Source organism: Sylvia atricapilla, chromosome 20, assembly GCF_009819655.1.
Source record: "Sylvia atricapilla isolate bSylAtr1 chromosome 20, bSylAtr1.pri, whole genome shotgun sequence".
NCBI lineage: Eukaryota > Metazoa > Chordata > Aves > Passeriformes > Sylviidae > Sylvia > Sylvia atricapilla.
The window spans coordinates 2,896,062-2,923,738 of NC_089159.1; the positions used below are offsets into that span (position 1 = coordinate 2,896,062).

General features: G+C 43.5%; 2 protein-coding genes across 2 annotated transcripts in view; both read right to left on the reverse strand.

Annotated features, from left to right (window-relative positions):
* Nucleotides 1-172: 172 nt before the first annotated feature.
* Nucleotides 173-8,506, reverse strand: NCF1 (neutrophil cytosolic factor 1). Its single transcript, XM_066333147.1, has 11 exons — nucleotides 8,182-8,506; nucleotides 7,649-7,729; nucleotides 7,258-7,333; nucleotides 5,913-6,078; nucleotides 5,719-5,774; nucleotides 5,309-5,431; nucleotides 4,826-4,933; nucleotides 3,904-4,021; nucleotides 3,193-3,300; nucleotides 1,550-1,692; nucleotides 173-635 (listed from the first exon to the last, which is right to left on the reverse strand). The coding sequence occupies exons 1-11, from the start codon at nucleotides 8,251-8,253 to the stop codon at nucleotides 517-519; spliced, it is 1,170 nt and encodes a 389-aa protein (XP_066189244.1). The 5' UTR covers nucleotides 8,254-8,506; the 3' UTR covers nucleotides 173-516.
* A 3,817-nt stretch (nucleotides 8,507-12,323) lies between these two features.
* The window catches only part of GTF2I (general transcription factor IIi), a 71,020-nt gene continuing 55,666 nt past the window's right edge, over nucleotides 12,324-27,677 (reverse strand). Inside the window, exons 32-46 of the mRNA XM_066333148.1 lie at nucleotides 26,039-26,110; nucleotides 25,345-25,534; nucleotides 24,751-24,809; nucleotides 24,080-24,163; nucleotides 23,500-23,595; nucleotides 21,576-21,641; nucleotides 20,558-20,741; nucleotides 19,670-19,722; nucleotides 19,007-19,117; nucleotides 18,090-18,173; nucleotides 17,087-17,270; nucleotides 16,113-16,141; nucleotides 14,688-14,753; nucleotides 13,944-14,018; nucleotides 12,324-13,377 (exon numbers count right to left, since the gene is read on the reverse strand). Coding sequence (XP_066189245.1) covers nucleotides 13,960-14,018; nucleotides 14,688-14,753; nucleotides 16,113-16,141; nucleotides 17,087-17,270; nucleotides 18,090-18,173; nucleotides 19,007-19,117; nucleotides 19,670-19,722; nucleotides 20,558-20,741; nucleotides 21,576-21,641; nucleotides 23,500-23,595; nucleotides 24,080-24,163; nucleotides 24,751-24,809; nucleotides 25,345-25,534; nucleotides 26,039-26,110 — 1,337 coding nt within the window. The 3' untranslated portion in view covers nucleotides 12,324-13,377; nucleotides 13,944-13,959. The remainder of the gene's footprint in view (nucleotides 13,378-13,943; nucleotides 14,019-14,687; nucleotides 14,754-16,112; nucleotides 16,142-17,086; nucleotides 17,271-18,089; nucleotides 18,174-19,006; nucleotides 19,118-19,669; nucleotides 19,723-20,557; nucleotides 20,742-21,575; nucleotides 21,642-23,499; nucleotides 23,596-24,079; nucleotides 24,164-24,750; nucleotides 24,810-25,344; nucleotides 25,535-26,038; nucleotides 26,111-27,677) is intronic.

A 27,677-nucleotide genomic window follows, 5' to 3' on the forward strand; every position in this document is an offset into this window, starting at 1 on the left:
TGTCAACACTGAGCCCTCGCTTTCCCCTCGAGGGAGCCAAGAAGCCACTTTCCAGGAAGAAGCTGCTGTGCTTTCATCCCCCCAGCTAAATTTCCTCAGGGCCTGCATCTTTTGCAAGAGACCCAATATCCACCCAGGAGGAACACTTTTCCTGCCGCCATGCCCACACTGCTTCTCAGGGTCTATCAAGTGTCTCTTCTTTATTGATGAAAACCACAAAAATAATTCAAAATACAAAGGGATAATAGAAGGGCATCTAGAGATGAGGCCTTTTGGTGCTTATAAGGAGCTGGTAGAGCAGGGCTGGTCCCTCCTCAAAGTGCTGTCAGGACACCTTGGGCTGGCTGTGATGGAGGATGAGGATGGTGACTGAGCTGGGCTGATATGGCCAGAAGCCTCCCTGGCCTGTGCTGGCTGCCAGAACCACCTGGATCCCTGGTTTGGCTCCAAGCCCTAGCTGCACAGGAGCTGGAGGAGATGAGGCTTTGGGTGGCTGGTTGGGGGCTCAGAGGATCCTCACAGGATCTTCCTCCACGTGCTCTCAGTGCAGCGGTTCAGGATGAGGTCTTTGCTGGGACGGGGAGGAACAGCAGGCTGAGCCTTGGGCTTGTTGTCCTCTGGCTCATTTTTCTCAACTGCAAGTAAAAAAGATGCACAGATGGGCCAGAGCTCTCCACCCTCATGAATATTCAGCAGCTTCCTACATAATGGCCACCAAAGCTCCTGCCTCTCCTCCTGTCCTGCTGCATGTAGTGGTCTTCCTGTAGGTCATGGTGCCAGGATGTGCCCACCAGTGCCCAGCTGGAACTGTGCTCAGGGGAGGCCTGTCTTTAGGTCTGCATGAGGTCTGCCCATCTTTGGCTCTGGAAAGGTCATGGATACTGCATGGAGACTACCAGATCTAAAAGGTATACCTCAATGTCTACCTCTCTCCTTCTTCATGAAGAGAGGCTTTTTACAGCGGCCTGAACTGGTAGGACAAGGGGGAGTGGCTTCACATTGTCAGAGGCCAGGGTTAGATTAAATATTAGGGAAAAAAAAATCTTTCCTGTGAAGGTAGTGAGGCAAAGGTTGCAGAAAGAAACTGTGGCTCCCCTGTGCCAGGAAGTGTTCAAGGCTGGGTTGGATGAGGCTTGGAGCAACCTGATCAAGTGGAAGCTTGGAAGGAATTGGTTTTTAAGGTTCCTTCCTACCAAAAAACTAAATTCTATAATTCTATCATTCTTCAAGCAACACCTCCTTCTGGAGGCTCTGCTGACAGTTAACATAAATGGTGATTGCAGTGATAATGTCAGCATGGGAAAGAGGTCAGGTGCACAAAGGAAACCACACGTCCCAAATGTTTGCTGACCTCCTTCCAGCACCATATTCTGCTCTGTCTGAGCTATAACCAGGAGTAAGGAAACTCATGGAAAGAAACACCTCCCTGCACAGACTTTGCCCATGCAAAAAGGGCAGATGGGCATAGTGTGACCTCAGTGTGCCATTGTGCTCCAGCTGCCAGCACTACGGGTCATGCCTGCAGGATTCCTGTTCCATTGAGACTTACTGATGACGTCGGCCTTGTTCTGGGAAATTTCCCTCATGTTCCGCTGGTTCTGGATGTACTTCTTACTGTTCCTCCTATAGGTCTCCTGGCTGATTTTCTTCCTGCCCTGCCTGTGGATGCTCTTTGCATTTCGGATGGTGGATCTGCAAGGAGTGAGAAACAGAACTTTCAGTTTTCATGCTGGCAGCCCTCACACCGCACACTTCTTTCCTCACACTTCCTCCTCTGCTTCACGCAAACCCCAGTTTCTGCTTTTGGGTTTTGCCTGGTGGATGCCAGCCCTTGAGGGCAGCCATCAGTGAGACACAGTCTTCAGTATGTTCAGAGGCAGCTGGGGAGTGCTTTGCAAGTAAACACTGAAGGGTGAACCCTGAGCACAAGTGTGGAAAGTAATGATAGGGATTGGTGAGAAAGATTGGGCATAAGGCTGGAAGGATGTGATGGGCATGAGCTTTATCCAAGAAAGCCCCAGAAGTGATCTGTAGCTCTTTGATGAATGAACATACAGCACCTATCCTGGCCACAGAATTGGCATGGCTCAAGGGTCAATGCTCAAGGGTCAGCTACAGGGGAATGGAGTATGGGGCATGTGTCAGTGTGCACCACAGGAGAGAAACTACTGAGAGTAGTGAAAGGCTGAGCAGCAGAGGGCTGCTACAGGGGAGCCCTCAGCACTGGGGGCTGTCCTCAGGCAGGCAGACAGAGGCCTCTGCCTTGTCTTCAGTATTGAGACAGAAGTGAGGTGGCTCATGATGTCCCCCCCATGGCATTGTCCTCCTGCTCTTCTCAAAGAAATGGGCCTCTGCCTTCAGCTCCTTCCTGATCTGAGCACATACCCCATGTCATAGCAAAGCTCTTGCCCATAACAGCACCTTTGCAACAGGGCTTGGCCTGACTGCCAGTGCCATGGAAGCAGCAATCACAGTGGCAGGAGGACAAGCCACTGTCCTTGGAACAGACCACCTCATCTCCCCCAGCAAACCCCCAGGGGTACCAGCAAACATCACTGTGTTCAAATATGTGGATCTGGACCATTTTACACTGTCTCACATTCAATCCATGCTCCACCAACACTGGATTTGGAGAGATTTTGTAGCAGGTCTAATGTGTCATCTTGCAAAAAAAAGATATAGCAGCAAGTTCTGCCCTTTTTAGCCATTCTCTTTGCATTAGAATTCCTGAGTTGTTACTGCTTTTTATCTTTTCAATCAAAATAAAATCCCTTGCATTAGCTGAAATCTTCCCATTAGATTAGGCCACTTGGCAGCTCTAGTCAAATCTCTCCTTGCCTCTGAAAGATGCAGTGCATACACTTAGGAAGGAAGAAAATGGGCAATTTGAAAATTAAACAAGATTAGCCCAGAAAAGAAACTTTGCAGAAGAACAAGGAGAAATACAGCTGATGGGAGGGCCTGTTGGAGCAAGAATCTTGGAGCTCTGCATCAGAAATTCTGGGGTGCCTGTGGTAGCTGGGGAGCACAGAGCTGGTGGGAGGACAGCCGTGGTGTGTGTCCTGCTTACTTTTCTCCAGGCAGTTCCTGACTACAGGGTACGTGACACCACAACACCCTGTCTGGTTTAATTTCATCTCCCTCAAGGAAGAGGAAGATGTCCTTCTGCCCTCTACACAGAGCTTCTCCTACCTCCGTGGAGGAGCACCCCGGTTCCTCAGCTCACTCTTCACAGAGGTGTTCACTTCCCCAGCTTTCTGCAGGTACATGGAGGGGTAATAACCTGTGGTTTCATCCTTCCTGCAGTGCAACACAAAAAAACCATCACTCGCAGTCAAGGCTCTGCAACCACCTCCTCAGTCCAGGAGAGAGATTTGATCATTCTTGTGGGTGGTCACAGAGTCCCAGAATGGGTTGGTTAGCATGGACCTTAAAGGACTTCATTCCAACCTCTTGCCACAGGCAGTGACACCTTCCCCTAGAATAGGTTATTCCAAGCCCTATCCAAACTAGCCTTGAACTCTTCCAGCTCAGGACATTCATCAGGACAGTCATGGTTCATGCGTGTCCCCCACTGGTGCCAAGTAGGTTGCCTCTCATGTTCCTTGGAGCTGGGATGGAAGTTGAGCTTTTGCAAAGCAAAATGTGCCGGAACAATTAGAGGCAAAATAACTGACACTTTTTTTTTTTTTTTCCATCCGCCTCCTTCTTGGGTATTTCTGAAGTCCTCAGCAGAGGAATCTCCTGCTGCAATATTTAATATTTGGCAAAGAACAGACTCTGAGAAGCAGCCCTGCAAAAGGAAGTGCTGGGCAGTGGCACCAAAGACACCATGGAGAACCATGGATGCTCCCTTCCTCTGCCTGAGTGCTCCTTGCCTGACCTGGTCATGGCATGTCTCACCTGACAACCCACCAGCCATCAAGGAGTTTGTGGATGACTTCAATGGTATCACCCTCCTTGAGGGTCAGCTCATCCTCTTCCACAGCAGTGTAGCTTTTCTGGACCACGTACGCTTCACCTACACACAAAATGGGGATGGTGGATCATGTGCTGACACCTCAGAGACGGGGGCCCAACCTCCCCAGCCACTGAGAAGAGGAGGCACCAGAGAATTAGGAAGGACCCTACATTTTAGGCAAGATTCAGGGTGCTTCAGGCTTGGATTCAGACTTCCCCCAGCCTTGTCATTGCCCATGGCTCATCCTGGCCCCCATTACCATCTCTCCAGAAGAAAGCTTTTTGGTGCAAGCAGAGGAAGCACACCTATCTCTGATCAAAAGTGTGTTTAGAATTTGGGTGGTGAAATAAGGCAGAAGGAAGTGTTGTGCTAATACAGCCTGTTTCAGTGTTGTGAAACCCACAAAGCTGAAGCCTGTTGACCAATTGGCAGGAGTCTGCAGGATCCTCCCTCTGCTCCACGTGATAAAGCCTTGCTGTCACGGCAGGGCAATGCAGAGGGCAGGGAGCAGGGCCAGGCCCTGATGAGGACAGCACAGAGGTGAAGCACTGTGAACACCTGTGCCTCATTTGGATGCTGCACCATGCTGTTCTGGTAACCCAGCACCTCAGCCTTCACTCAGCCAGCTCAGCATGGCCACTGGGTAAAGGTCAGCCAAAACACAAATCTAATGCTGAGTTGCAGATCATGGCTGACACTGAGACAACAAGCCATGAGATTTATCCCTCCTGGCAGCTCCTACAGCAACATCTCCCTGCTCAGTCTGAATTGCTCAGCTTTGCAGTGAGCCATCTCAGTGGAGAGCTGCAGTGGGCTGTGCTCTGACACACACAAAACCCCCCACTGGTCACCCCAGCATTTTACCTGCATAGTTAGGCTCCTGCTCTTCAGACTCATCAGGACCATCCATTGGCTCCAGATAGGCAGCAGGTACCCAGCCTCGTTTATTCTTCAACTGACAAAACCACCAGCCTGAAAGAAAGCAACCATGGGCAAGAGCAGAGAGTGTTGTGGGGACTGTCACCAGGCCTGTCCTGGCCAGGGCCATGCAGGCATCTCCATGTCTTGGACAGAGGGACAGTGCTGCACCCAGTCTCTGTTGACATAGTGCAACCAGAGAACTTGACCAGTTCATCCTGTCCCTGCTGGGCAGGAAGCCTCACAGGCTGAGGCATGGCCAGGATGTTGCACAGTTTTCTAGAACTGCCCCTCACCCTTTAGCCTTCCCTGCCATAACATGACATGCTGTGTTTGGACACAAGATGCATGGGCAGTACTCATTCCTGATGAAATTGTGGCAGGGAGTGGGCTGGTCCTCAGGGGCTCTCCAGGGGGATGGACACATACCATTCTCACTCTTCTCCACAATATCCACCATATCCCCAGCTTTGAGAGCCATCTCAGACGTGGAGCTCTTCTCATAGTCAGCGATGGCTCGGTACGTTTGCAGCACAATGGGGCCTGTGATATCTGCATGAGAGAAATGATGGATGTTCCCCAAACTCAGAAACACCCTATTTCAGGCAGGCCAAAAGCAGCCCCAGGATGGCCCAAAGTGCCCTCCCAGCCTCTTTCAGCCCCAAACCAGCTGGATTTCAGGACAATGATTAGATTTCTGGCTTCCCCACAGCTTCAGCTCTGGTACAGCAACCATGCTCTTGGTGAGGGCATCTGCCATGGAATGAATGACAACCTCTATCCCCAGCAGGCTTTGCTGCTGCTGAGGCAGCCACTTGCAGCCCTCTGAAACCTCTTACCAGTGGGGTTTTTCTTGGAATCCTTTGGCAGGAGGAAGACCTCAGGCTTCTTGATCCTAGACAGGTCAGAACAAAGGCAGCTCAGTGCCAACCATCCCTATCTGTCAGCAGCGACACCCTCCCTGCAGGCTACTGCCAGCACCCAAGGCCAGAAATGCAGGATTTGCCTCCAAATAACAGGCAGCTGGACTCACTGGCTGTCTGTGACAGGGTTCATGTCATCATGACGGACCTTGAAGAAGTTGACCACGTGCAGGCACCGGGAGATCTTGTGGGGTAGGTTGACCAGTGCATAGCAGTACTCAGCCAGTGTGCCCTGCCTGTTCTCAGTTGAGCGCTGCCCATCAAACCACTTTGGGGCTGGGGGAGAGGAAAAAAGGCTCAGAAAAAGCAGACAGAATGCCTCGTTTTTAATACTTGCCCAAGCATACTGCTCTGAATCATTAATTTTGCCCTGCAAACAAGTGGGTCTGGCCCTGAGGTGCTACAAGGCTGCATTTTGCCAATAAGGTGAAGCTTTGTGAGAGCACAGCTCATGCAAGCCCAGAAATGATCCTTTTGACCCTATTTCAGTTTTAGAGTAACTCCTACATGTGTGTTAGACTAAGCCCAACTGCTGGGCCACAAATACAGCAGATGCACCGGGGCACCAGGAGGGGCTCAGGGGACCAACCTGCAGTCAGAGGAGATATATTTATCCTGCTATCCCACTGGTTATGGTGTTCTTGAGTCCAGAGCTCTAAACCACTGCTGGCAATCCCAACCCTGAGCAGTGTTGAACTGCATGAAGGGGGGTGCTTTTGTGCGGTCAGTGGCACCCCATGATCCCCCTGCAGTCTGACACTTGTCTGGTCCTCAGTGCTCTCAGTTCTCCAGATGGAATAAGGATGCTTTGAACAGCCCAGCACGGTGGTGTTAGTCCCTCCGCCCCGACTGGTGCCCACACTGCTGCACAGTGCAGGCTCACTCCCCCCCCCAGAGATGTTGACCACAACTGCAGCTCTTTTTCAGACTCCCTTCTGCCTCCTTTAAAGCGGGAAAACAAATAAAATGGGGAAGTTTTCTGACGTGCACCTTGCTTGGAGACAAAGCATCAGCTGTTAGGATCAGGAGTTCATTCTCTGTCAGTGAAGACATATTGCATTATTTCCTCTTACAAAGTATCTGTGTTGTCATAAGGGCATTAAGCCAACACCAGTGATGGTGTCACCAAAAGAGGGCTCAGCTGAGCTCCACTCAGTTCAGCCCCCCAGTGCCAGACACTTTACATCATTCAGTTTCACAGGGGTGACAACTGATCCTTCTGGATGTGCCCAGCCTTCAGAGAGGAAGGAGGTAGTCTGCAGGGCTGCTGAGTGTTGGAAAGAACCGTCTGCCATTGCTCAGATCTTTCTGGGGTTTTGATTTCAAGCCTGGTGCACACAAAATACTGCACCACGCACCTGTCTGGGAGGCAGCCAGCACAGCTCAACCCACCAGGGAATTCCCCAGCTAGCTGCAATTTCTATTCACCCCCCAGCCATGGTGTTTGCCCCTCACCTGGCAAGTGCGGGATGATCCGGTTCTCTATGTTGATGTCCCCGGATTCAATGGGGAACATCTCCTTCAGCGCTTTCTGCAGAGCAGAGCCAGGCACAACAGTGAGGACAGCACCAGGGGAACATTCTGTGACACCCACTCCTCTGCCCCTCGCTTGACTCCTTTCCTGGTGCTCGCCCTGCTGCCACTAGCATGTGCTGGCTGGATCCCACACCTCGGCACTCTGTGCCCAGGGACACAGAGCCAATGGCTCCCACCTTCGAGGGACAAAACAGATTGAAGGACTGGACTCAGGAGTCTCTTTTGAACCAGGTTTCCTTTGAGGAAATTTCAGATGGCTTTCACCCTCCTTTTTCCCCACCCCAAGCCTGTGTGTCCCGGGAGGACTCACGTGGAACTCGTATATCTCAGTAAAGCGGCGGTAGACGACCTTCTCGGTCAGGTCATTCCACTTCACCAGGAACATGTAGACCTGAGGAACAAAGCTGAGTTGCCTGCAGTTCTGCAGGCAAGTGGGACACCACACCCCACTGTGCCCGGGGAGCCCTGTGGATGGTCCAGTTTCAGTTAAAATACCACCCCATTGCAAGTAGTTCTGCCTTGCCAGCAAATAAACTGGGCACTAGTGGAGCTTGGAATGGACGGAGAGGGGACAGAAAGATGCAGGTGGATGGGAAACAAAGAGGAAAAAGCCCTTTCCAAGACTGCAATGTAACCCAGGGCTTGCAAAGGAGGTGCCTGAAGTCTTGTGTGTTCAGGACATTTTAGTCTCTGGCTGACACCATCTCATGTTATCAGCCATGACCCCCTTAAAAGAAAGCATTTAGGCTGTCAGTCACATTTATCTAAGGAAATTTGTTGGCCAGGCTTTTAACCCTGGCCAGTCCTCAGTCCTCACATGCCAGAACGCTGCCGAGTACTCACATAGTGCTGGCTGGGGAAAAACCTTTTCTCGTAGCCCAGCAGTTCGATGTGCCGGATGAAGGCATCCCCCATTGCTGCTCCCGCCTGCAGCGCTCCACTCCGGGCCCTGCTCCTGCCTGCCTGGGTGCTGTCCCCTCCCCTCTGCCCTCGCACTGCTCTGCTTCGTCTTAAAGCCCCGGGGAAGCGGAACCCCCGCTGCAATCGCACCCGTTTACTCGCTGTGGTTTGTACCAGGTCGGTGTTTCCCGTGGCAAGTTCCCACTGACCAGGAGCAGCAAACCCTGGCACAGGATCAGCCCAATGCCCTTGTTAGCTTCTGAAGACAAAACCTTGCTCTGGCTGTATTAAAAGCATCAAACACTAACCATAGCCCTCCCCTGGAACCTGGGTGTGGTACTCGCAGCTGTGCTATAGTAAAAGGTCATTTACATTCTGTTTCTTGTATTTTAACACGAGGACTTCCCTATACGGAAGGCAAAATGATACAACCACAGATATTAAAAAAGATCCATTTAGGGCTGCTTGGATTCTGCTCTGTTAGTCACCAGATAACTGCTGCTTACACAAAACACCATAAACTTTGTCATAAAAGCTAATTTCAAAATTACAATTGTTCGTACTAAATTTAAAACTGCATTACAGACAGTACATTACAGGAAGCCACTTAATTCACATGTTCCTTCCTGTTTCCCCATCTTGTGATGTGAGAAGTGAGAGGTTTTAGATGCTGCTGTCCGTGAAGGATTAGTTCACAGTGAAACATCACCCATAACTCTGTGTGATACACTGCTGGGCGTTCCAGCAAATGTCTCACAGCTAATACGTGTCCAGAAGCACGATTTTAGAAGAAAATTCTCAGAAGAGGAACATCCCATCTGAACAAGCTCTGTTGGTTTTGCACAGTCTGGTTTTTGGTAGCAGGGGGGTTATGGAGGTGGCTTCTGTGAGAAGCTGCTGGAAGCTTCCACCATGCCTGGCAGAGACAATCCGTGATGGCTCTGGAGATGGACCTGCTGCTGGCCAAAGCTGGGCCAATTAGAGGTGATGGTAACACCTCGGTGATAACATATTTAAGAAGAAATTCCCAACGAAGTGGGGCATGCACAGTTTTACCTAGCCAGAGGAGGAGGTGAGAACATGTGAGGAAAACAACATGGAGACACCAGAGTCAGTGGGGAAGGAGGGGGACAAAGTGCTCCAGGTGTCAGAGCCAAGATTCCTCTGCAGGCCATGGTGATGACCATGGTGAAGCAGCTGTGCCCCTGCAGCCCCTGGGGATCCACAGGGATGCAGACTTCCACCCACAGCCCCTGGGGATCCACAGGGATGCAGAGATCCACCCACAGCCCATGGGGATTCACAGGGATGCAGAGATCCACCCACAGCCCCTGGGGATCCACAGGGATGCAGAGATCCACCCACAGCCCCTGGGGATGCACAGGGATGCAGAGATCCACCCACAGCAGTTTTGGGAAGATTGTGTGCCCGTGGGGGGAATTCACATTGCAGCAGTTTTGGGAGGGCTGCTGCTTCTGAGATTGGAACCACGTTGGAGTTGTTCTCAGAGGACTCTCTCTCCTTACTCCTCTCCCGGGGCAGTTGAAGAACATCTCAATGATGAACTGACCAAGACCCCCACGCCCTGTCTCCCTGTGCTGTCAGTGGGAAGGATGGAGAGGTTGTGGTGAAAAAGGTGTTTTTAAGGACTTATTACTTCTCATTATCCTCCTCTGATTTTGTTAGTAACAAATTCACTTTGTATCTCTAAGCCAAGCCTGTTTTGCCCTTGGAGTGTTTTCTCCCAATCCTTAACTCATGAAGCATTCATTAAATTTTTCTCTCTCCTCCGTCCAGCTGTGGCAGGGGAGGGCAAGTGAGCGACTTTTGTGGGTGCCTGGCATCTGGCCAGTGGCAAACCACAATGTAAGTTTACTGAGTTCATTAACTGATTCATGTTTCGGGAAACAAGGCTGGGATCTGAACACAGGATCCCATTTTTAGAGATGGAGAAGATCCATGTCCTCCAGACCAAGCTGGTAGCAGTGCTCTCAGCAAGGCCCCACTGCTCTGGAGTGGGAACAGCACACACAGAACTTCAGACGATGGATTTCAGCCAAGGTTGTTGAAGATGGAGTGCTGAAGGTTAAGAGTTTCTTAGGCAAATGGATTATCCTCTTTTTTGGCACTGCTCCACCTAAAACTAGTACCAAAACCTCTCAGAATGTAAGAGCAGATGGAAGGAATGCCGCCCTAACCTTTGTTCAAAATTGAATTTTTGATTTTTGGTAGTTTAAATTTCAGCTTAATTCATTACAGAGCCAAGGGAGGCCTTTCTTATGTCACTGATAGCAGACAGCTGTTACACAATCACAGAAATGAGAGCCCGGCCTCTTCCTTGGCTGTGGGTCTCTGACAGGACAGACATGAAAAGCAACAAAGAAGATGATGTTCAAATTTTATATGTGGAAACCTTCCACATATAAACTCCCAAGAGAAAATCATTGGCCAGCAACTGCATCACAGACATTTTGAATCTCAGCTGGTGGTTATACTGTGAGAAAAGTCAGGGTGCCGTATCCAAGGAGTGCCCAGTTCCACCATGGACAGACACCCCGAGTCCTACACTACTTGGATCCAAAATTCCCATTTAAGAGAAAGGACCCAGTCCACTGCACAGGACAGATTTTAAAGTTCAGTAAAACACAGGGAAAAAATACTTGTCTGCTTCTTCATCACCACAAATCTTCCCTTTCTGGGACAAAAACTAGTCAGAGCTCTTAAAAGTTGATGGAATTTCATGTATTCATTTATTTATTAGTAAAACCAAGTCTTTTTAGGGCATATCTCATGTACTACTAGTTTGAAAATGAGTGAGATTTTCATACATGGTCAGCATCTTAAAATGTCTGCTGTTAGGACTATAAGTAATTTCTTAATATAGAATTGATATTTGGGAGGTATAAATATTGGTATAATTATTTTCAGACTAATTTATCTCAACTAGATACAAGTCAAAATGTCTGAGACCAAAAAGAGCCCTCAGCACTGAGTGCCAACTCACTGCCAAATCAGCATTACTGCCCGCCAGCAGAAGGCCATTCACCATGCACACCATGAAAAGCCTCCAGTCCTTTCAGCAAAACCATTGCAACCACTTTTACTTCATTTTTCTTTCAGCTCCTGCATACAGAGTTTCAGTAGAGCCCCTTTGCTGTTACACACTTGACAAGGCAATACCCTGGAATTATTTATTTTCCCAGTTCCTTTGCTCTGACAGTGCCCTCATTTTCAGTGAGCACTGATGACTCCAGCAATAGACAGCTGGAAGCTGTGCTAGAAGTGCCTCCTGATGAGTGCTGTGAGTAAAGAAGGGATGAACCATCCTGCTTTTGCAGAAGGGGAAGTCAAGCCAGCTGAAACCTGGGGAAAGCTGCGTTATCTCATTTCCCCGTTCTAAACATACCCAGAAACAAGTGTGAAACCTGGTCCTGAACTGCTGCTGGAGGTTCACAGTCTCAGCATGTCTGTTCAAGTGAGCAGCAGGCAAAGTGTTGGTGGTTATAATGTGGACAGTGCCCACATGGCTGGGTCAATAGGCAATGAGCAGGTGGACTCATTCCACAGGGCTGGGAACGGCTGTCTGCTGAGGCAGGAAGGCTCAGCTCAGCATGGCACCAGTCACCACCAGCTCCTCTCTGGAGAGAAGGCAGGCAGGACCAGCATGAGCTTTTTCAAAATGCCTCAGCATGGAGCTAACCCTGCCGCTGCCGACATCACCAGCACAAGGTATTGAATTGAGAGGACCCGGATCTGCATGTTGTGAAACACAAGCAGGTGTCCTAGAGGTCTCCCTGATCTCCAGAATGACAGGAATGTGCTGCTCTGAATTTACCTGCTGAATTTCATGTTGCTCCCAGGGAACAGCCACTGCACTCAATTGAATTTAAGGCTTCAAAAATTTTCCCTGAAGATAGAACCACCTCACCCACCCAGAGCTGGATTTCAGTCTCAAAGGCATGACTGGACCTTACTTCTCTGCTGGCAGGACATAACAATGCTGCAGCATGTTCTCCCTACCTACAGAATTACTGCTAAGAATTGATTTGTTGTAAAAGACGTAACTGTATATGCATGGACAGTCATGAAAAACATCAGAAATGTCTTTATTTCTTCATCAGGGGTGCATAATCATCTCAAACTCATGCCAGTAAAAGAGAAACCTTTACAAATAATCTGCATTTTTAGAGATTATCATATAGCCAGAACTATACATCTCTTATGGTTTGTGAAATTTGGAATAAAAAGATGTATGTGATTCTTACATGTTGTGGTGCATAACCAGGACCATGGGAGACTTAATTTACTGGTTGTATTCACAGAATATTCTGAGGTTTTGACATGATGGGACTTAGAGCAGGCTGCAGTATGTTTGCATAACTAGTTCTAGATGAACAGAAGAGCATCCCCCAGAGCCTCCAGCTGAAAAGCTCTCACACAAGTCCATACAACTATTGCCTGTGGCAGGACTGCAAGACCAAACCCATCAGATATGAACTGTGTGATACTCTGATATAACATGTAATTCCTTCTTTGAATTAACAGAACAAACTATGATGGGGTTCAATTTCATTTGGCTCCTAATCCACACCGACCATTTCAGTTTATCTCATTAATGCATACTAACCATCAAGTGAATCAGTTCATCTTTTATTTAGGAAAAACATATGAATTTTCATAGATATAATAGGAAAAATTAGCTCAAATATACAGATACTATTGTCCAATGCACCATTAAAGTCATAGCTGAAGTGGTGGAAGGTTTTTCCTCCGAAGTAAACAAATGCAAATCTTTGCAGGAATTTTTCATTACAAAAGTTAGGATGCATTCAGGTACAGTGAAATTGATTTATTGGAAAATGTAGCAGCCTCACTTAAGTCCCTGTCGATTTTAATCCCTGTCATCTCCCCAGCATTGCTGCATTAAATTTAGTCCTTAAAATATATTCCAAAGTAGGCTCAGACATTATAAATCTACAGTCATTGGTTGCTTTAGGTCAATTCACAGAACTGCTGAAAAAGTAGACATTCCTATATAATAGTATAAAAGGGTTTGTATAGAAGATATTCTCTTATACACTTATATTACACAGCTCTAGACAGGCCGAGCAGACTCTTCTCAGAACTGGAAGCTTCTGACTAGGTAAGAGAAATTAAAAAAAAGTAAGTTAGTTTCATTGAAGCCTTGTATCATATTACAATTATGAGCAGTTTGTATTCTGTTTTCCTGTTCCTTAGGCCTAGATTCAGCAAGCATGCAGAAGGTGAATATTGCTCTCAATAAATACAAGATTAAATGTGTGCTCAAGTGGTCTCTGTCAGAATTTAGAACAAATATTTATTTTAGTATAAACTCAGATGCCTAAAGCATCCAAAACTCTGAACCACTGCAGCATCAAGTTGTGCAGCCATTGCTCAGACAACATTTCTGTGACCTTTAATTGACAACTGAGATGGTTTTTTATATCTCACTGGCTGCAGTGCATCCCATGACAAATCAAAGTTTTTCCTTTAGTGTATTTTATCCTGCCAGAGTCAGTTTTATGACAAGTACCTCCAACACAGACTTCACTGACTTAGTAAGACCACTGTTGCTGTGCCTGGAGTGCTCAGGGCACAGACAGTTGGGCTGCTGGCTTGTCAGCTCCTGCAACTTTTATTCCACCTGACAGGTGTTGACTTCAAGAAACACTAAATTCTTTTACCCCGTATTCATGAGGTCTATGATGGCAGGTCTGGATCTTGCTTTATTTCGGGATTTTCTTCTGTTTTTGTGTTATCTGTTAATAAAAAGTAGTAGTGAGTGAAAAAAGTGGAACTTCCCCACCAATTTTGTTACTGTTGTATTTAAGTAAAAATTTATAAAAACCTGAAAAGCATTCATTACCTTTTTAAATACCTTTTTAAATTTTAATAATAATAAATAAAAGTGTATTCACTGCAATCCGATTCTGTGGAAATTACCATTTCCACTGCAATGTCAAGCAGCTTAGGATCTTAAAGCACACTTATTCTTTATGAATGGAAATAAAATTGGCATTAGTAGGACTGCTTCTCTCAGGCAGAAATTCCATGCAGACCCCACTGCCAGCTATGCAGGCAAAGTTTACTTGGCTGTACATGCAGACATGCACACATTGGAGTTAAGCAGACATTAATAAAGGGACACTGAATTGCCTTTACACATTGCCCCCATTAATCTTTCTTCCCACTCACTCATCTGTAAAAATCAAATCAAGGAACACACCAATGACACAGCTTCAAGAAAGCAGAGGCACCTTCCACAAATGTTTAACAGCTATTAAAGTGTTGCACACCCATCTCAGAATGAAATGGCTCATCATGAGCACCGTACACCTAGGACATGACTGCTAGTGACATCTGCCAATAAGATGCAGAACTCCATACCCCACCCCTCCTGCAAGGACACCAGTCACACTCTGCATCACCTGGTAGTGCTGTGGCTGCTGCTGGTGCTGATGCTGCTGCTTCTGCTTCAACTTCTCCTAGCAGCTCTAAGAATAGACATGATCATTGTTTTACTTCACAATGAAAATGGCTCACATGCAACACAAGGAAAACGTTTGAATCTGCAAATCCTGAAACTTGTCACATGAACAGGTTAATAACACTGATTGAGATGCAGTTCATTTTTTCTGTTACAGGAAAAACATTCCCTGTCTTGCCTGTGAGCACCAAAAATTTTCTCTTAAGTTTCCACATATTCTTCAGATGAAGAGTAAAACATCACACTTATAAGCAGTTAGCTCAGAGCCTTTCAGCTGTTCACCTTGGTATCCATCAGAATAAGATAATTTTGATTACAATTAGTGGGCACAGATAATGCCAAAAACTCATGTGGTCCATGACCAATCTGCTCCCCCAGTCCCAACACACATTGACAACTTAGCTGAACTGACAACAGTTCAATGGATTCTTTCATTTCTAACTGAATTCCCTGGAAATACTATTACACATTTACTAGCCTGGAAGGCTCCCCCTTGCAAAGGGACCTCTCTCCCACCTCAGAAGTGCACCTAGGTCTGTGAGCAGGTCAGTGGGAGTCACTGGCTACAATATCTCCTTGACAACATATCATACTTGCAGTGCAGAGACCTCAGCTTGTTAGCTGGAATACACTGGTGGCTGAATGTATTTGAACAAACACTGAGTTGCCAAGGCTCAAGCTGCGTAAGGCCAATTTATGACAGGCTATTTGGCCTCTGAATTTCTGACATTGGTTTACAAAGAACATGACACAAGGGACACTGCAGTGACAGTCTGTCGTTTGCTTTTCCTCCTAAATTACATCGAACAACCAGGCCACAATTATTTTAGCAACCAAAATACTCTACCTTTCCCTCCCACTACCCCAAACAATTTCATTGTCAGGGCAAAATTTGCCATGGCACTTCAGCTAACTACAGTCTGCTTCTTTAAAAAGTTACACTTTCAGTAGAATGCAGAATTTTTCACTGGAACAGGGTTGTGCAGCTACTGGAAAGCTGTTGCTTACTAACTGCTATGGTGATGGATTTAAACCTACAACATAGGACTTCTCATGTAAGTGTGTTGCTCAGTAAGGATCCTAAATTTCTCTGGGGCTCTGCAGCTGAAAAACACAAAATCAGAGTCTTGCATTTTCATATCAAATCAATGCTAATCTTATGCTGTTTAAATGTCAGTTTATTCCCCTGCCCTCAAGTTAACTGTACAAATATGTTTAGTCAGGAAACTCTAATGAGAATTACACAGTCAAGAGTTATACAGAGACCTTAACAATTTGGGGCCTCTGCCACTAAGACACAATGTAGAAAATGAATCTTGGTAGGTTACAAAAACACATTTGTCACCAGTGTCTCATAAATACTTACGATCGTTAATCACAAGTCCTGGAAACGGTCTGAAAAAAATAAAATAATACTGATTCTAAAATGCACTGCATGGCATTTCCTCCCAATGTAACCTCCCCACAGTGTTTGAACATTGGAACAGCCTCTTCTATAACAGAGGTCATGCCAAAAAATTAAAAGAAAGTTAAGTAAAACAGAAAGAATAACACCTCTTGGGCACTTCAAAACTAGCATTTTGATAAATAACATATATGGGAAGAGCCAAAGCCTTCCCTCAGGCACTGCCACTTAGCAAGGGGTCACCTCTTTTCAGGGTTCAATTCAAAAACACAAAGTCCTTTTGGTTAGAATATGCCATGATTAAGGATTGGGAATTCAGGTCTCTTAGTAAAATCTATTTAAGAATTTTCTCTCTCTCTAAAGATAAACTTTTAAGCTCTTGTGAAGTCATCTGTGATTTGAGAAGTTACCCAAACTGATCAATTTTTATTTTCAACTCCTCCTTAGAATGATTCCAAGGTTTGAGCTGTTCTGCTTCATACATAAAAATTAACATTGGAGATGTGAGTGTGTGTCTATATATGCCTATGGAGAGATACACATACAAATGAAATTCCCTTGTACTGTAATTGGACAATATTCTATTTTTAAATATTGAATAGAAACCAATGAGCTCTGGACTTGTCTCAAAACTTGGTATCACAACTGGGAGAGTAAGGCCCAGGAAATGATAGGACTTTTGTACACATTATGATTAGATTTTAACTCAAAAGACATCTTGCTGTAATATGCAGTATTAGTAATATGTCTTTTGTCATACTAAATTGGACATGTCCTACTTCAATCATGCTAGAAACATCTGGGCTTCATTTGACCTGATATATTATTATCCAAAAAGAGCCAACAACTATTTAAAGATGTACTACAACTTCTATTCTCTCACATTTATTCCAGCTATGGGGCTGTATTCACAATCTATAATGGCAGCTACATACCTAATGATGGTAAACTTGATAGACTCTCCTGATTCCAAAATCTTCCTCATTGAGCTCATTTCCAGATAACTGGGTGCTTTAAATGACACACCTGGAGGCATTCCATCCACCAACACACTGCCAGGGTTGTTAGTGATTTTTCTGTAGGGAACTTTCACAGGAAAATTCATACCAATGGCTTCACCTAAGTGAGAGAGGTCATGATTATTTTCAAACCTACAGTATTTATGATTACACTGAAGAAAAAAGCCCTCAGATGATGAAGAAACAAAATTCAAGCCATGCTTTCTATCAGATCTGAAACGGTGAAAATTCACTCGACAATGAAATGATTACAGTGTTATAATGAGGTTTTGGATTACACTCATGAACATTACTGTGAGAGCATTAGTCACAACTCCAACTCTGACAGTTTGACATGAAGAACACAGATTCTGCTCTCAGAGAATGGTATAGATCAGGACATAAAAGGAGATAGCTACATGAAGGAAAACAAAGCATTTCCTGCAATGCTATCAAAAGCAATTCAACACAGCACAAGTGAAGGAATTTCAGATAAGGAAACCCAAGTCATTAGTACTGTACAATGCAAAGTAAAAAAACCAAACAAAATTCTACACAGCAAAAAGGTTAATTTGCATTTTAAAAATTACTCTAATCCCAGGTATTAACAGGTCAGATTAGGAAGCCCTGAGAAGAACCATGGACTGCCAGCAGAAGAGATACTTCATCCATGTTGACACAGAAAACAGGAAAAGGGAAAGGTAACCATGAAGCAATCCAGACTCTAGGGACTTTGTTTAAAACACCAAACTGCCTACATCACTTACAAAAAATTCTTTCTGGAGTCAAAGCACAACATTCATACACAGTTCTCAAATTTGTTCATTTTAATGATCATATATATAATTCACTGTGAGGGAATATTCATTCAGTAACTTCAGTATGAACGACAGTAATTGCACTCACACCTATATAAAAATGAGGAGTAAGAAGCAATTACCAAATTTTTGGCTAAAAAGATCATTTACTTGCTCTCTCAATTGTCTGGCATTTTCTACTCTTGACAGTCGCTCACTTGCATCACCTGGAAGAAATTGTTAGAACAGCATGAAAATTAGGCACAAATTTCCCCCCCTGAAGACTGTTTATCCCTGCATGTTTACTCAAAGCAGGTATACCCAAGAGCTTCTAAACAGACACTGTCTTTGTTCCTCTTTTTAATAATAACACCAAACTGCAGAAACACACAAAAATAGATGGTTGCTAAGAAATTACAGAATCCTAGAATGGTTTCATTTGGAAGAGACCATAAAGATCATCCAGTTCCAATCCCCTGCCATGGGCAGGGACACCTTCCACCAGATCAAGTTGCCCCAAGCCCCATTCAATCTGGCCCTGAACATTTCCAGGGTTGAATCTAGAGATGTCCACAGATGATTTTTTAAGGTAAATTAAACCAGTGAATTGTATTTTACTTTCTTATGGAACACAGAATGGTACATAAAGGTAAAAGCAAAGTGATCATTCTGTAGATGGCCACAGCAGGCAACAAAAAAAGCAGTAACTGGTGTTAAGACAAAGCAGTTCAGCCTGCATGGTCATCCAGTTCAGTTCAAGTACTGACATCTGAAGTTGCCAAGAACTGCAAATCAATATTTCATTTATTGCACCATAAAAATGTGGATTCTTCTTAACAGGTGGTTGGACTAAGAATATTCTAGAGATGTCACTGATGAGACATTAATGAGTGTTAGATAATATTTAACATCTAAGCAAAACCAAAAGGTTACTTTATGTTCGTTCTTTATTGTATTTCAGCAAACCAGCTTGACTAGGAAAAAACTTTATCAAACTAAACAGATACCATGAGGAATATAAGCACAAGTAGTATGATGTGAAACCAGCCAGTATACACACCTGGTATGGTTACCTGAACGACGTTTAGGTCTTCAACCTTTTCAGCTTTGCTCACTACTGTGTTTTTTGAGGTCCTCGCTGTATTGGCTTTACTGGAGGAATTATTTTTCCCTAAGAGGATTAATTTAGAAAACATTTATAGAGAGCTCAAAATCTTCCATCTCATCTATAAAGAAAATATTGCAAAACAACACATACTGGCAAAGTTTTCAAAGAGGACCTAGTTTCAGCTTCAAAATGGGAGCATTTATTCCATGACTCACCTACCTGACACAATTTTCTACTGACTATCTGCACTCCTGTCTCTGGTGCATGTGTCATTTAGATGATCTAGGAGCAAATAATTTATCTCTAGACCTGAGTAAGTCCTGTGAATCCTTCATTACTGGCTACATTTTGATAGAATGTAGTAAAGAACACATTAGAGGCACAATTATTTGCAATAACTTAGAAAAATTAATACTCCCTTGTTAGAGCTATATTTAAACTGGAACCATAAGTGCTTTTCCCATCTTAAAAACAAACTAACAAGCAAACAAACCAAGCAATTGCAATGTGGAATAAATCTTTCAGGAATTTATTAACACCATGCTACTCTCAAAATTAATATTTAACTCTTGAAATAAACTGTTATCTAGAAAGTTAAGCAGTTGCAAAACTCACTTTGGGAGCTTGTATCAGAACTTTCTTTGACAGCTTCCTCAAATTTCTCAGGCCTGCAAACAGATTGAACATTTGACATACAATAATAAAATTATAACATCAACATTAAAGAAAATCCCATTTTCTATAAAAGGTAACTAAGTGATATCCTCTCAGCCAAACAGTCAAGAATGCAATGACTGAGAGGCTCCATAACTTCATACAATCACAGAATCTTAGACTGGTTTGGGTTGGAAGGAGCCCAAAGCCCATACAGTTTCTTACTAGACCAGGTTGCTCAAAACCCCATCCAACCTGGGCTTGGATGTCCAGGCATGGGGCAGCCACAGCTTCTCTGGGCAACCTGGGTCAGGCCTCACCACCCTCCCAGTGAGAATTTCTTCCAAGTATCTAATTTAACCCTGCTCTCTGTCAGTTTAAAGCCTTTATCCCTTGTTCTGTCACTACATGTCCTTGTAACTTCTCTTGCCACTGTTTCTGCACTGGCTCAGGAGTATCTATACCTATTCTAGGCAAAGGAAAGAAAATTCTTACAGCCCTCATTAAAATAACCTCCACTTCTCAGCTCTCAGCACACAACCAGCAAGCTTTATGAGTAGCCCATAAGTGCTCCTTGCAGTAGGAACTAAACCAGGGATGTGATAATTGTGATGGATTAAGAAATATGGACTTGCTCTTCCACTCAAAGTCTCAGAGTCTTTCAGAACAAAGAGATTATTGTATCTTGTTCCACCTGCACAAGAGCTTTCCAACCATTTCCTAAAGTACTAAAAATATTCCAGCACGTATTTTATAGAGTAATTTAGCAACTTGGCAACACAATTTCATTTTTTAGTCCGCATTTCAATTCTCATAGAACAGATTATCAAAGACATGCAGGAGCCTTACTTTTTAATAATAAACCTTATTTTGGATCTATTTCTCAGGATCTTCTCTAGCCTTGGAATCCCAAAAGTGGAAGGCTGGCGGAAGGGCACGCCCTCAGGTAATCCTTCCACGTAGAAATCGCCAGGGGAGGACTCAAACAGTGCGTAGGGCACCTTCACCGGCTCGCTGATTCCCAGCGCCTCCCCTGAAACACAACAGAGCAGGGAAGGCCCCAGGTGGGACACTGATGTGCATAGAAATAGCATATCTCTGGGATAAATGAAATAGAGTAGTTGGCACATGCATATTCTATTAGGTAGACTCAGCAGGCTTTGCCTTTTTTGGTGACAGCTATGAGGATGCAGGAAGAAAATGAACGGTTTCAAACGTAACTCATTCTGTTGCAGTAAATCTCACCATAACTTGCTGAAAATTAGTAATTTGCAGCCAGCTCATGCCACTGGCTTGGTCTGCATCCAAGACTATCCTATTTGTATGCCACTGTGTTGAAGGCAATGCATTCTGCCTCTTTCTCTTCTAGAGAGCAGCACCAAGGGCAGGTGAGATTAGTGCTCTTGTTGAAAATCTTGCACTCAGAAGAGTAATGAGAAGTTACATTACTTCCAAAAGTCACGACTTTCCAAAGAGCCTGCACTAGAAGTAGTGCTGGAATACAATGGAGCACATTTCTCCAGATGCCACCCATAACCCATAACCTGTTTTGAGTCATTCAGAGTCACACAAAGTCCCATTTATAAGCAGAGTGATGAAAATTTAAAATGATGTGCCAGTATGTGGAATCACTCTGTCTGTGGATCATTTAAAGAACTGTAATCCAATGACAAGTTCTTCGTTTTCAAACCCAAGTAAAATAACTAAATGTGACACTGGATTACAAGTGCATGAGAATGAACTCAGATGGGAAACTGTAAGGTACACAAGGATTGCAGGACCTCTGGAATAAACATATAAGCACCTCTCATACATCATGTATGTTCATAAGAAAGGCATCTCAGTAAAAAAGAATCAATAAACATACCACATTTTTCACTAAAAAGATTTTCAACTTTCTGCTTCAAGTCATTGATTTTGGCATTCCACGCCTCTGCCAGGAAGAAATTGGAAGAATTAGAACAACACTCATACAATGAATCAGTCTTTGAATAACATTTTAATAAATGTTTAATAAATTACTATGCTTGATAACCAATTTACTATGGCAGTAAAAATGTGCAAAATGGCTTTCATTCTACAAAACTATATTCACATCAATCCTTGTTTTCCTGAAGCTTTGAAAGATACTGCCACTAGATAAAGGAAAGGTGATTAAAAGTGAAATTAATCCAAGAGTGAGCCAAATTTCCTATCAGATAGCATAAAATTTACTCATTTGAACCAGCACCCAAAACAGTGGCAGAAAGTTCTTCATATGTTCAGTGATGCAGCCCTGAAACACATGCCTCTCTCCTGAGAAATTTAATTTCTAGCACAATTTCTATTTTGGTGGTGAAATTACATGTCCATCTAGATGGGCATTTTGTTTCTGACAGCCATCAGAGCAATTACTAAACTGGTTTACTTGTGGCTGCACTATGTGGGCATTGGCTGGTCTACAAAAACCTCAGTCTAAAGTTTAAAAAAGGTGCAGATTAAAAGCAAAAACCTAGGTCTAACAGCACCAGGGAAGTCCAAGAAAACTGTATGCAACTCTGAATATGAATACCACCTGTGCCAAATCAGTATCTCATTCATTCTCAATTGGCTACTGGTAGGAGCAAATAATTCCTTTCTTAGACATTTTTTGACCATACAGCTAAAAAGAAAGCATAGGAGACAAAAAGGATAAAGCAAATAACAACAAATTCCTACACAAACATAAGCAAATAAACTCAGAATGTAAGTTTGCTGAGAAAAAGGTTTACTGAGACATAGAACTACTTACAGTTACTTTGAATGCAGTCACTCAATTCACTTGACAATGAAGAATTTTTCTGGATTGCAAATTGACCCTGATTTCAATTAGATCTTTCTGTTCCAGACCACTGCACTAACAGACCTGGGCCTCCATGGGCAAAAAGCTCTGGCCTACATCCATGGACACAACTACATGACTTTCAGTCCTGTCCAGCTTTTCCTTTACTCATTTTCCAGAACTGGAGAGGTCAGTCATGGCAATCACGCATAATCAGCTCTGACAGGTCACAGCTTACAAATGTTAATTCAAATCCTTCCTGGTCCCTACACCCTACATTGGTATCTCTGCACAGTGATGTCAATATTTCAAGTCTGTGGAGAGCTTATGAAATTTATGCACATTATCACATCTCAGCTGGGTTTATGCACTTGGTGGTACTTTGCACCAGGAAAAGTCCTTTAAGGGTCTGCAGCATTGTACAGTAACAGACCAGGAAAAATCTAAAACTGACTCTGCACCTGAATCACTAAGATTTAATGGATCAGCACACTCAGCATATCATCCAGGACTTCTCTAATGCAGATTACTCCACATAATGAAGAACTGAATGTACACAAATGTGACTGCTGTTAGGTGCACGAAAGGAAGAAGCAGGTAGCAGGAGGTTAAACAGGAAAGCTTTTTACTTTATTTTTTTGACTTCATATATTTATACAGTTTTACAAACAGGCTAAGATTGGCTACACAGATAGTCACTTCTTCGACCTTGTTGGTGACCATCATCATCAATTATTTTTTTTTCTCCCAGAGGAGAAGAATATAAACAAAGATATAATTTCTGAAAACATAAATAGTTTACTTGAAGCTGTGTGAGAACAAAATGCAAACAGTGAAAAGCAGGCAAACTTGAGGCAACACACAAAAGTGAGAACTTCAGTCATTCACTAATTGTACATCAGAACATGAACTCAAAATATCTGGTATGTAATCTAGATGTTCCATACCAACATTACAGGAATGCATGTGTGCTAATTCCCCCAACACTTACCAAAAGAAAACTCTCTTCCCTGTTGCCTTGCATTTGTACTGGGGCTATTGGTTTGAGAATTAGTTTGAGCACCTGTTGTCTGTGCCTTTTTAGGACCTATGAAGAGACATGACAGGTATAACTCAGAGGGCAGAAGCAAGACATCACACAAAAAGAACAATGCATCAAACTTGATTACTAGAAAAATCTTCAATTCTGAAACAAGAGTAGAATTTTAAAAAACAGCCTTTAGGAAGTTCTAGAGTTGTATTTAAGCATTTAAATTACTTACTGACCACAACTGTCATTTCTCTGCTCAAGACTAGATCAGTTCTCACATCTCCACTTGGAATAATGGCCCAAGCAAGCTGCGAAAGTGCAACATTTTACCTAAGCATCATCTACACATATCCAGTTTGTTTCAGAAATGAAAAATAAAGTTGTTTTATATTGTAGTGCATCTGAAGCCTTGAAATGTAACTAAGTTTGCTACATGAGTTGTATGTTACTTAATGGCTATGAAAGCTTAGAAGAACAGAAAATATCAGAAGGGTATAACAAAGGAACATCAGAAGAATATTTAAAGATATTTCTTCCATACTGTCATCAAGAGTAACTTCAATCTCTGGAACACTTGAACTTTCTGAAGAACTTAGTGACGTTCTGGGACTCCTTGGAATAGTTCCTGGAAGCCAAGAGAACACAAGGTGTAAGCACAAATCTTGCACACCTAACCAAGGAACAGCTGTATTCTATGAATTCTAACAGACTGAACTAAGCAGAGTCTGCACAGTAAAACCTGAATAGTACAGTGATGTTCCCAATCTTAAAAAGTAGGTTTTTTCTAAGTGTGAAGGATAGTTTTGGTACTTTTTATTGTCTAAAACCCCCCCAAAATACTAACATCTGAATTTTCTACAGACAAAAGATTCTTTTATTCTTTTCTTATAAAACACCATTATTATTTACCACAGTTCACAACTCCCAGTTAAAAATTACTGAAGCCATTGAAAGTGAAATAAAAGTTGTCAAAATTGAGTAAATGCCATTTTATGTACTAGAATAGTCAAATAAAAAAGTGGATACATTTATGATTTGAGTGTCTTTCTCAAATAATAGCAGATATAGAGGCCACTACACTAGATCATCCTAAATAATGCCTTTTATTTACAACACCTGTATTTTTCAACCACAAAGATCTCTCAGCCTGCTAGGGAAGCAGAAGGGAAGTACTTACAAAAGGATGGCAGCAAATAATATTTAATTGTTTACCTTTTGCCTTTAGTTTACTAGCCAGTCTTAGAGGCAAATGGGAAATGATAAGCTCAGGCCTAGAAATTGAACAAAACAAATCCAATCAATTGCAAGACAAGTCATACAGCAAAATGTTACCAATTTCTTGGAATTCAGTTGAGTTCCAATCCACATAACATCAGCTCTCTACAATGAAATTCTGTTAGAAGCATGGATGACTCTCCATCTACTATAACCACAAAAAAATAGAAAACATAAAGCTGTATTTTCTATTCTGCAATTTTCAAGCAAAAAGAAAAACCCCAAAAACACAACAAAACAAAACAGAACAACAACAACACAACAAAACCAACAGAAAAAGGAAAGAAAAAGAAGCAACAAAGCTTCCAGGTAATAAGACCATTTTCCTCCCTCAATTCTTGATGCACAAAGTGCACAATTTATGCATCTACAGAAATTTAATGAAGAATGTATGAGATCAAACATACGTGCAAAATACTCTTCGTGTTTCATGGAATCAGAGTTTAGGTAGCATTTAAAGCCTAGAGTTGCTGGGAATGAAGTCAAATAACTTCAAAATCAGAGGGAAAAGTAACTGGATCACAAACTTACTTCTTAATAATAAATTTGATGTTGTCACTCCCACGGACGATCCTTTCAAGGCGTGGAATTCCAAACCACGTGGGACTCCGGAAGGGGACTCCGTCTGGCAAGCCTTCAACGACCAAGGAGCTGGGGTGTGATTCAAATACTGAATAGGGAATGTTCACTTTTGTAGCCTCTGAAAGCCCCAGAGCTTCAGCTGAAAATAAAGATTAAATGATAGATTACAAACTTAAATAGGTGGAATTTTATCTCATGTGATTTTAAGAATCTTACAGAAGCTCTGCTACTCAAAGCTACCAAGCCCCCTGCAAAAAAAATAAAAATATTTAAATGCATTTAAACAGATTCCCTGTTAGTTTCTGTGGAGTAACTCCAAATGGGAACTTGGCTCATCTTGTTACAGATAATATCTAATATAAGCATACAGTGCCTAATGTTTTATTTTGTGAACTTCATCCAAAGCTTTTGTACAATCATCTCGTCACACAACTGGAAAAATTACAGCCTAGGATGCTGTTACAGAAACATTTACATCAGTTATAGGAAAGAGTAAGTAAAACATAGGTAAGAGGTCTCAAGATTTCCATATTTGTCCATATTTGTTATACTTATGAAGCTTAAATAAATACAGTAACATTTAAACAGAGAAGTTTTAAAATGCAGCAGCATTACAGAACAGTTCATTTAGCATTTAACTTACCAAACTTCACACGAAATATATCTTCTACTTGGTTTCTTAGCTTTGTGATCTTGGCATTCCAAGCATCTTTCACTGAAAACCAGAAATAGGTATCAGAGGATCACCCAGCTCTAGATACAGACAAACATTTGAACATACGTCTTTCAACATAAGACCATGAAAACTAACAACACATTTACATCTGATTAGACAGGTACACACAATGAGTAATGATTATTAATAGCAGCTTAAATGATACATGTAATTACCTCTACATAATCAAAAATCTGGTTAAATGTAGTTACAAATTTCAAGCACCAACCCTAGCAGAACAACTTGTTCTTCAGAGCCTTCAGATGCAGGAAGAAAATATTTTAGTGGTTCTTACAAAACCAGAATTCGACAAATTAATCATAGTATATAATAACATTCTTTAGAGTAGAACATGACGATTTAAAGAATGTTTTGTTAAACATTTTGATTAGCATTTAAAAAATCATCTTCAATCCCATTCTCTGTTGTAAATAAAAGCCAATTATAGGAGTGCTAGCCAGTGCAGACAATTTGTAGCTTAGATAGGGAAGCAAGAAAAGGATGTCCAACAAAAACCACTTCTGTTTTCTAACAAACAGCATTGTAGGGGTTTTGCATGGCCTGGTTTTTGGTAGCAGGGGGGTTACAGGGGTGGCTTCTGTGAGAAGCTGCCAGAAGCTTCTTCCATGCCCTGTTGGCTCCAAAGATGGACAAGCCACAGGTCAAGGGTGGGCCAATTAGAAATGGTGGTAATGCCTCTGTGATGGAAGATTTAAGAAGATGAACAAACGAAGTGGTGGCGCAGTTGTAGCTGCTGCCAGAGAAAAGCAGGGTGAGAACACGTGAGAGGAACAACTGTGCAGACACAGAGGTCAGTGCAGAAGAAGGCCAGGTACCAAAGGCAGGGTTCCCCTGCAGCCCGTGGTGCAGCCCATGGGGAGGCACTTGTGTCCCTGCAGCCATGGAGGGCATGGGGGGCAGAGATGCCCCTGAGCCCATGGAGGTGGATGCCTGAAAGAGGCTGAGCCCGTGGCAGACCCATACAGAGTGGGGCCCTGCTCCCAAGCCTGTCCTTGAAGGACTGAACCCTGTGGAAAAGTGACCCATGCTGCAGCCGTTTGAGGGGGGCTGTTGCCTGTGGGATAAACTTGTGTTGCAGCAGTCTGGGGGAGGACTGGTGCTCATGGGATGGATCCGTGTCAGAGAAGTTTGCAGAGAACAGTCTCCTGTGGAAGGTGCAGCAGGGCAATGACTTCTCTCCCTGAGCAGCAGGAGAAGCCATGGCTGATGGACTGCCCATGACTCCCATTCCCCTGCACAGCTGGGATATGAGGTACAGCTGCCAGGAGAGGGCTGGGGGGAAGGTGCTCCTAAGGGTTATTTTTACTCCTCATTACCCTGCTCTGATTTTGTTAGCAATAAATTCACCTTATGTCTCTAAGCTGAGCCTCTTTTGCCTGTGGTGGTATTTGATGAGGGGTCTCTCCAAGTCTTTATCTCAACCCATGAACCCTTCATCATATTTGCTCTCCTCAGCAACAGAAGGGAGTGAGTGAGCAGTGGGTGCCTGGCATCTGGCCAATGTCAACCCATGGCACCATACTTCATTACTTTTCATTACAACTGA

Coding starts and splice junctions, on each gene's coding strand:
- NCF1 (XM_066333147.1), bottom strand. CDS start 8,253: ATGGGGGATGCCTTCATCCGGCACATCGAACTGCTGGGCTACGAGAAA. Junction 5,775..5,912: donor AACCCTGTCACAGACAGCCA/GTGAGTCCAGCT, acceptor TGACCTGTCTAG/GATCAAGAAGCCTGAGGTCT. Junction 636..1,549: donor GAACAAGGCCGACGTCATCA/GTAAGTCTCAAT, acceptor TTTTACTTGCAG/TTGAGAAAAATGAGCCAGAG.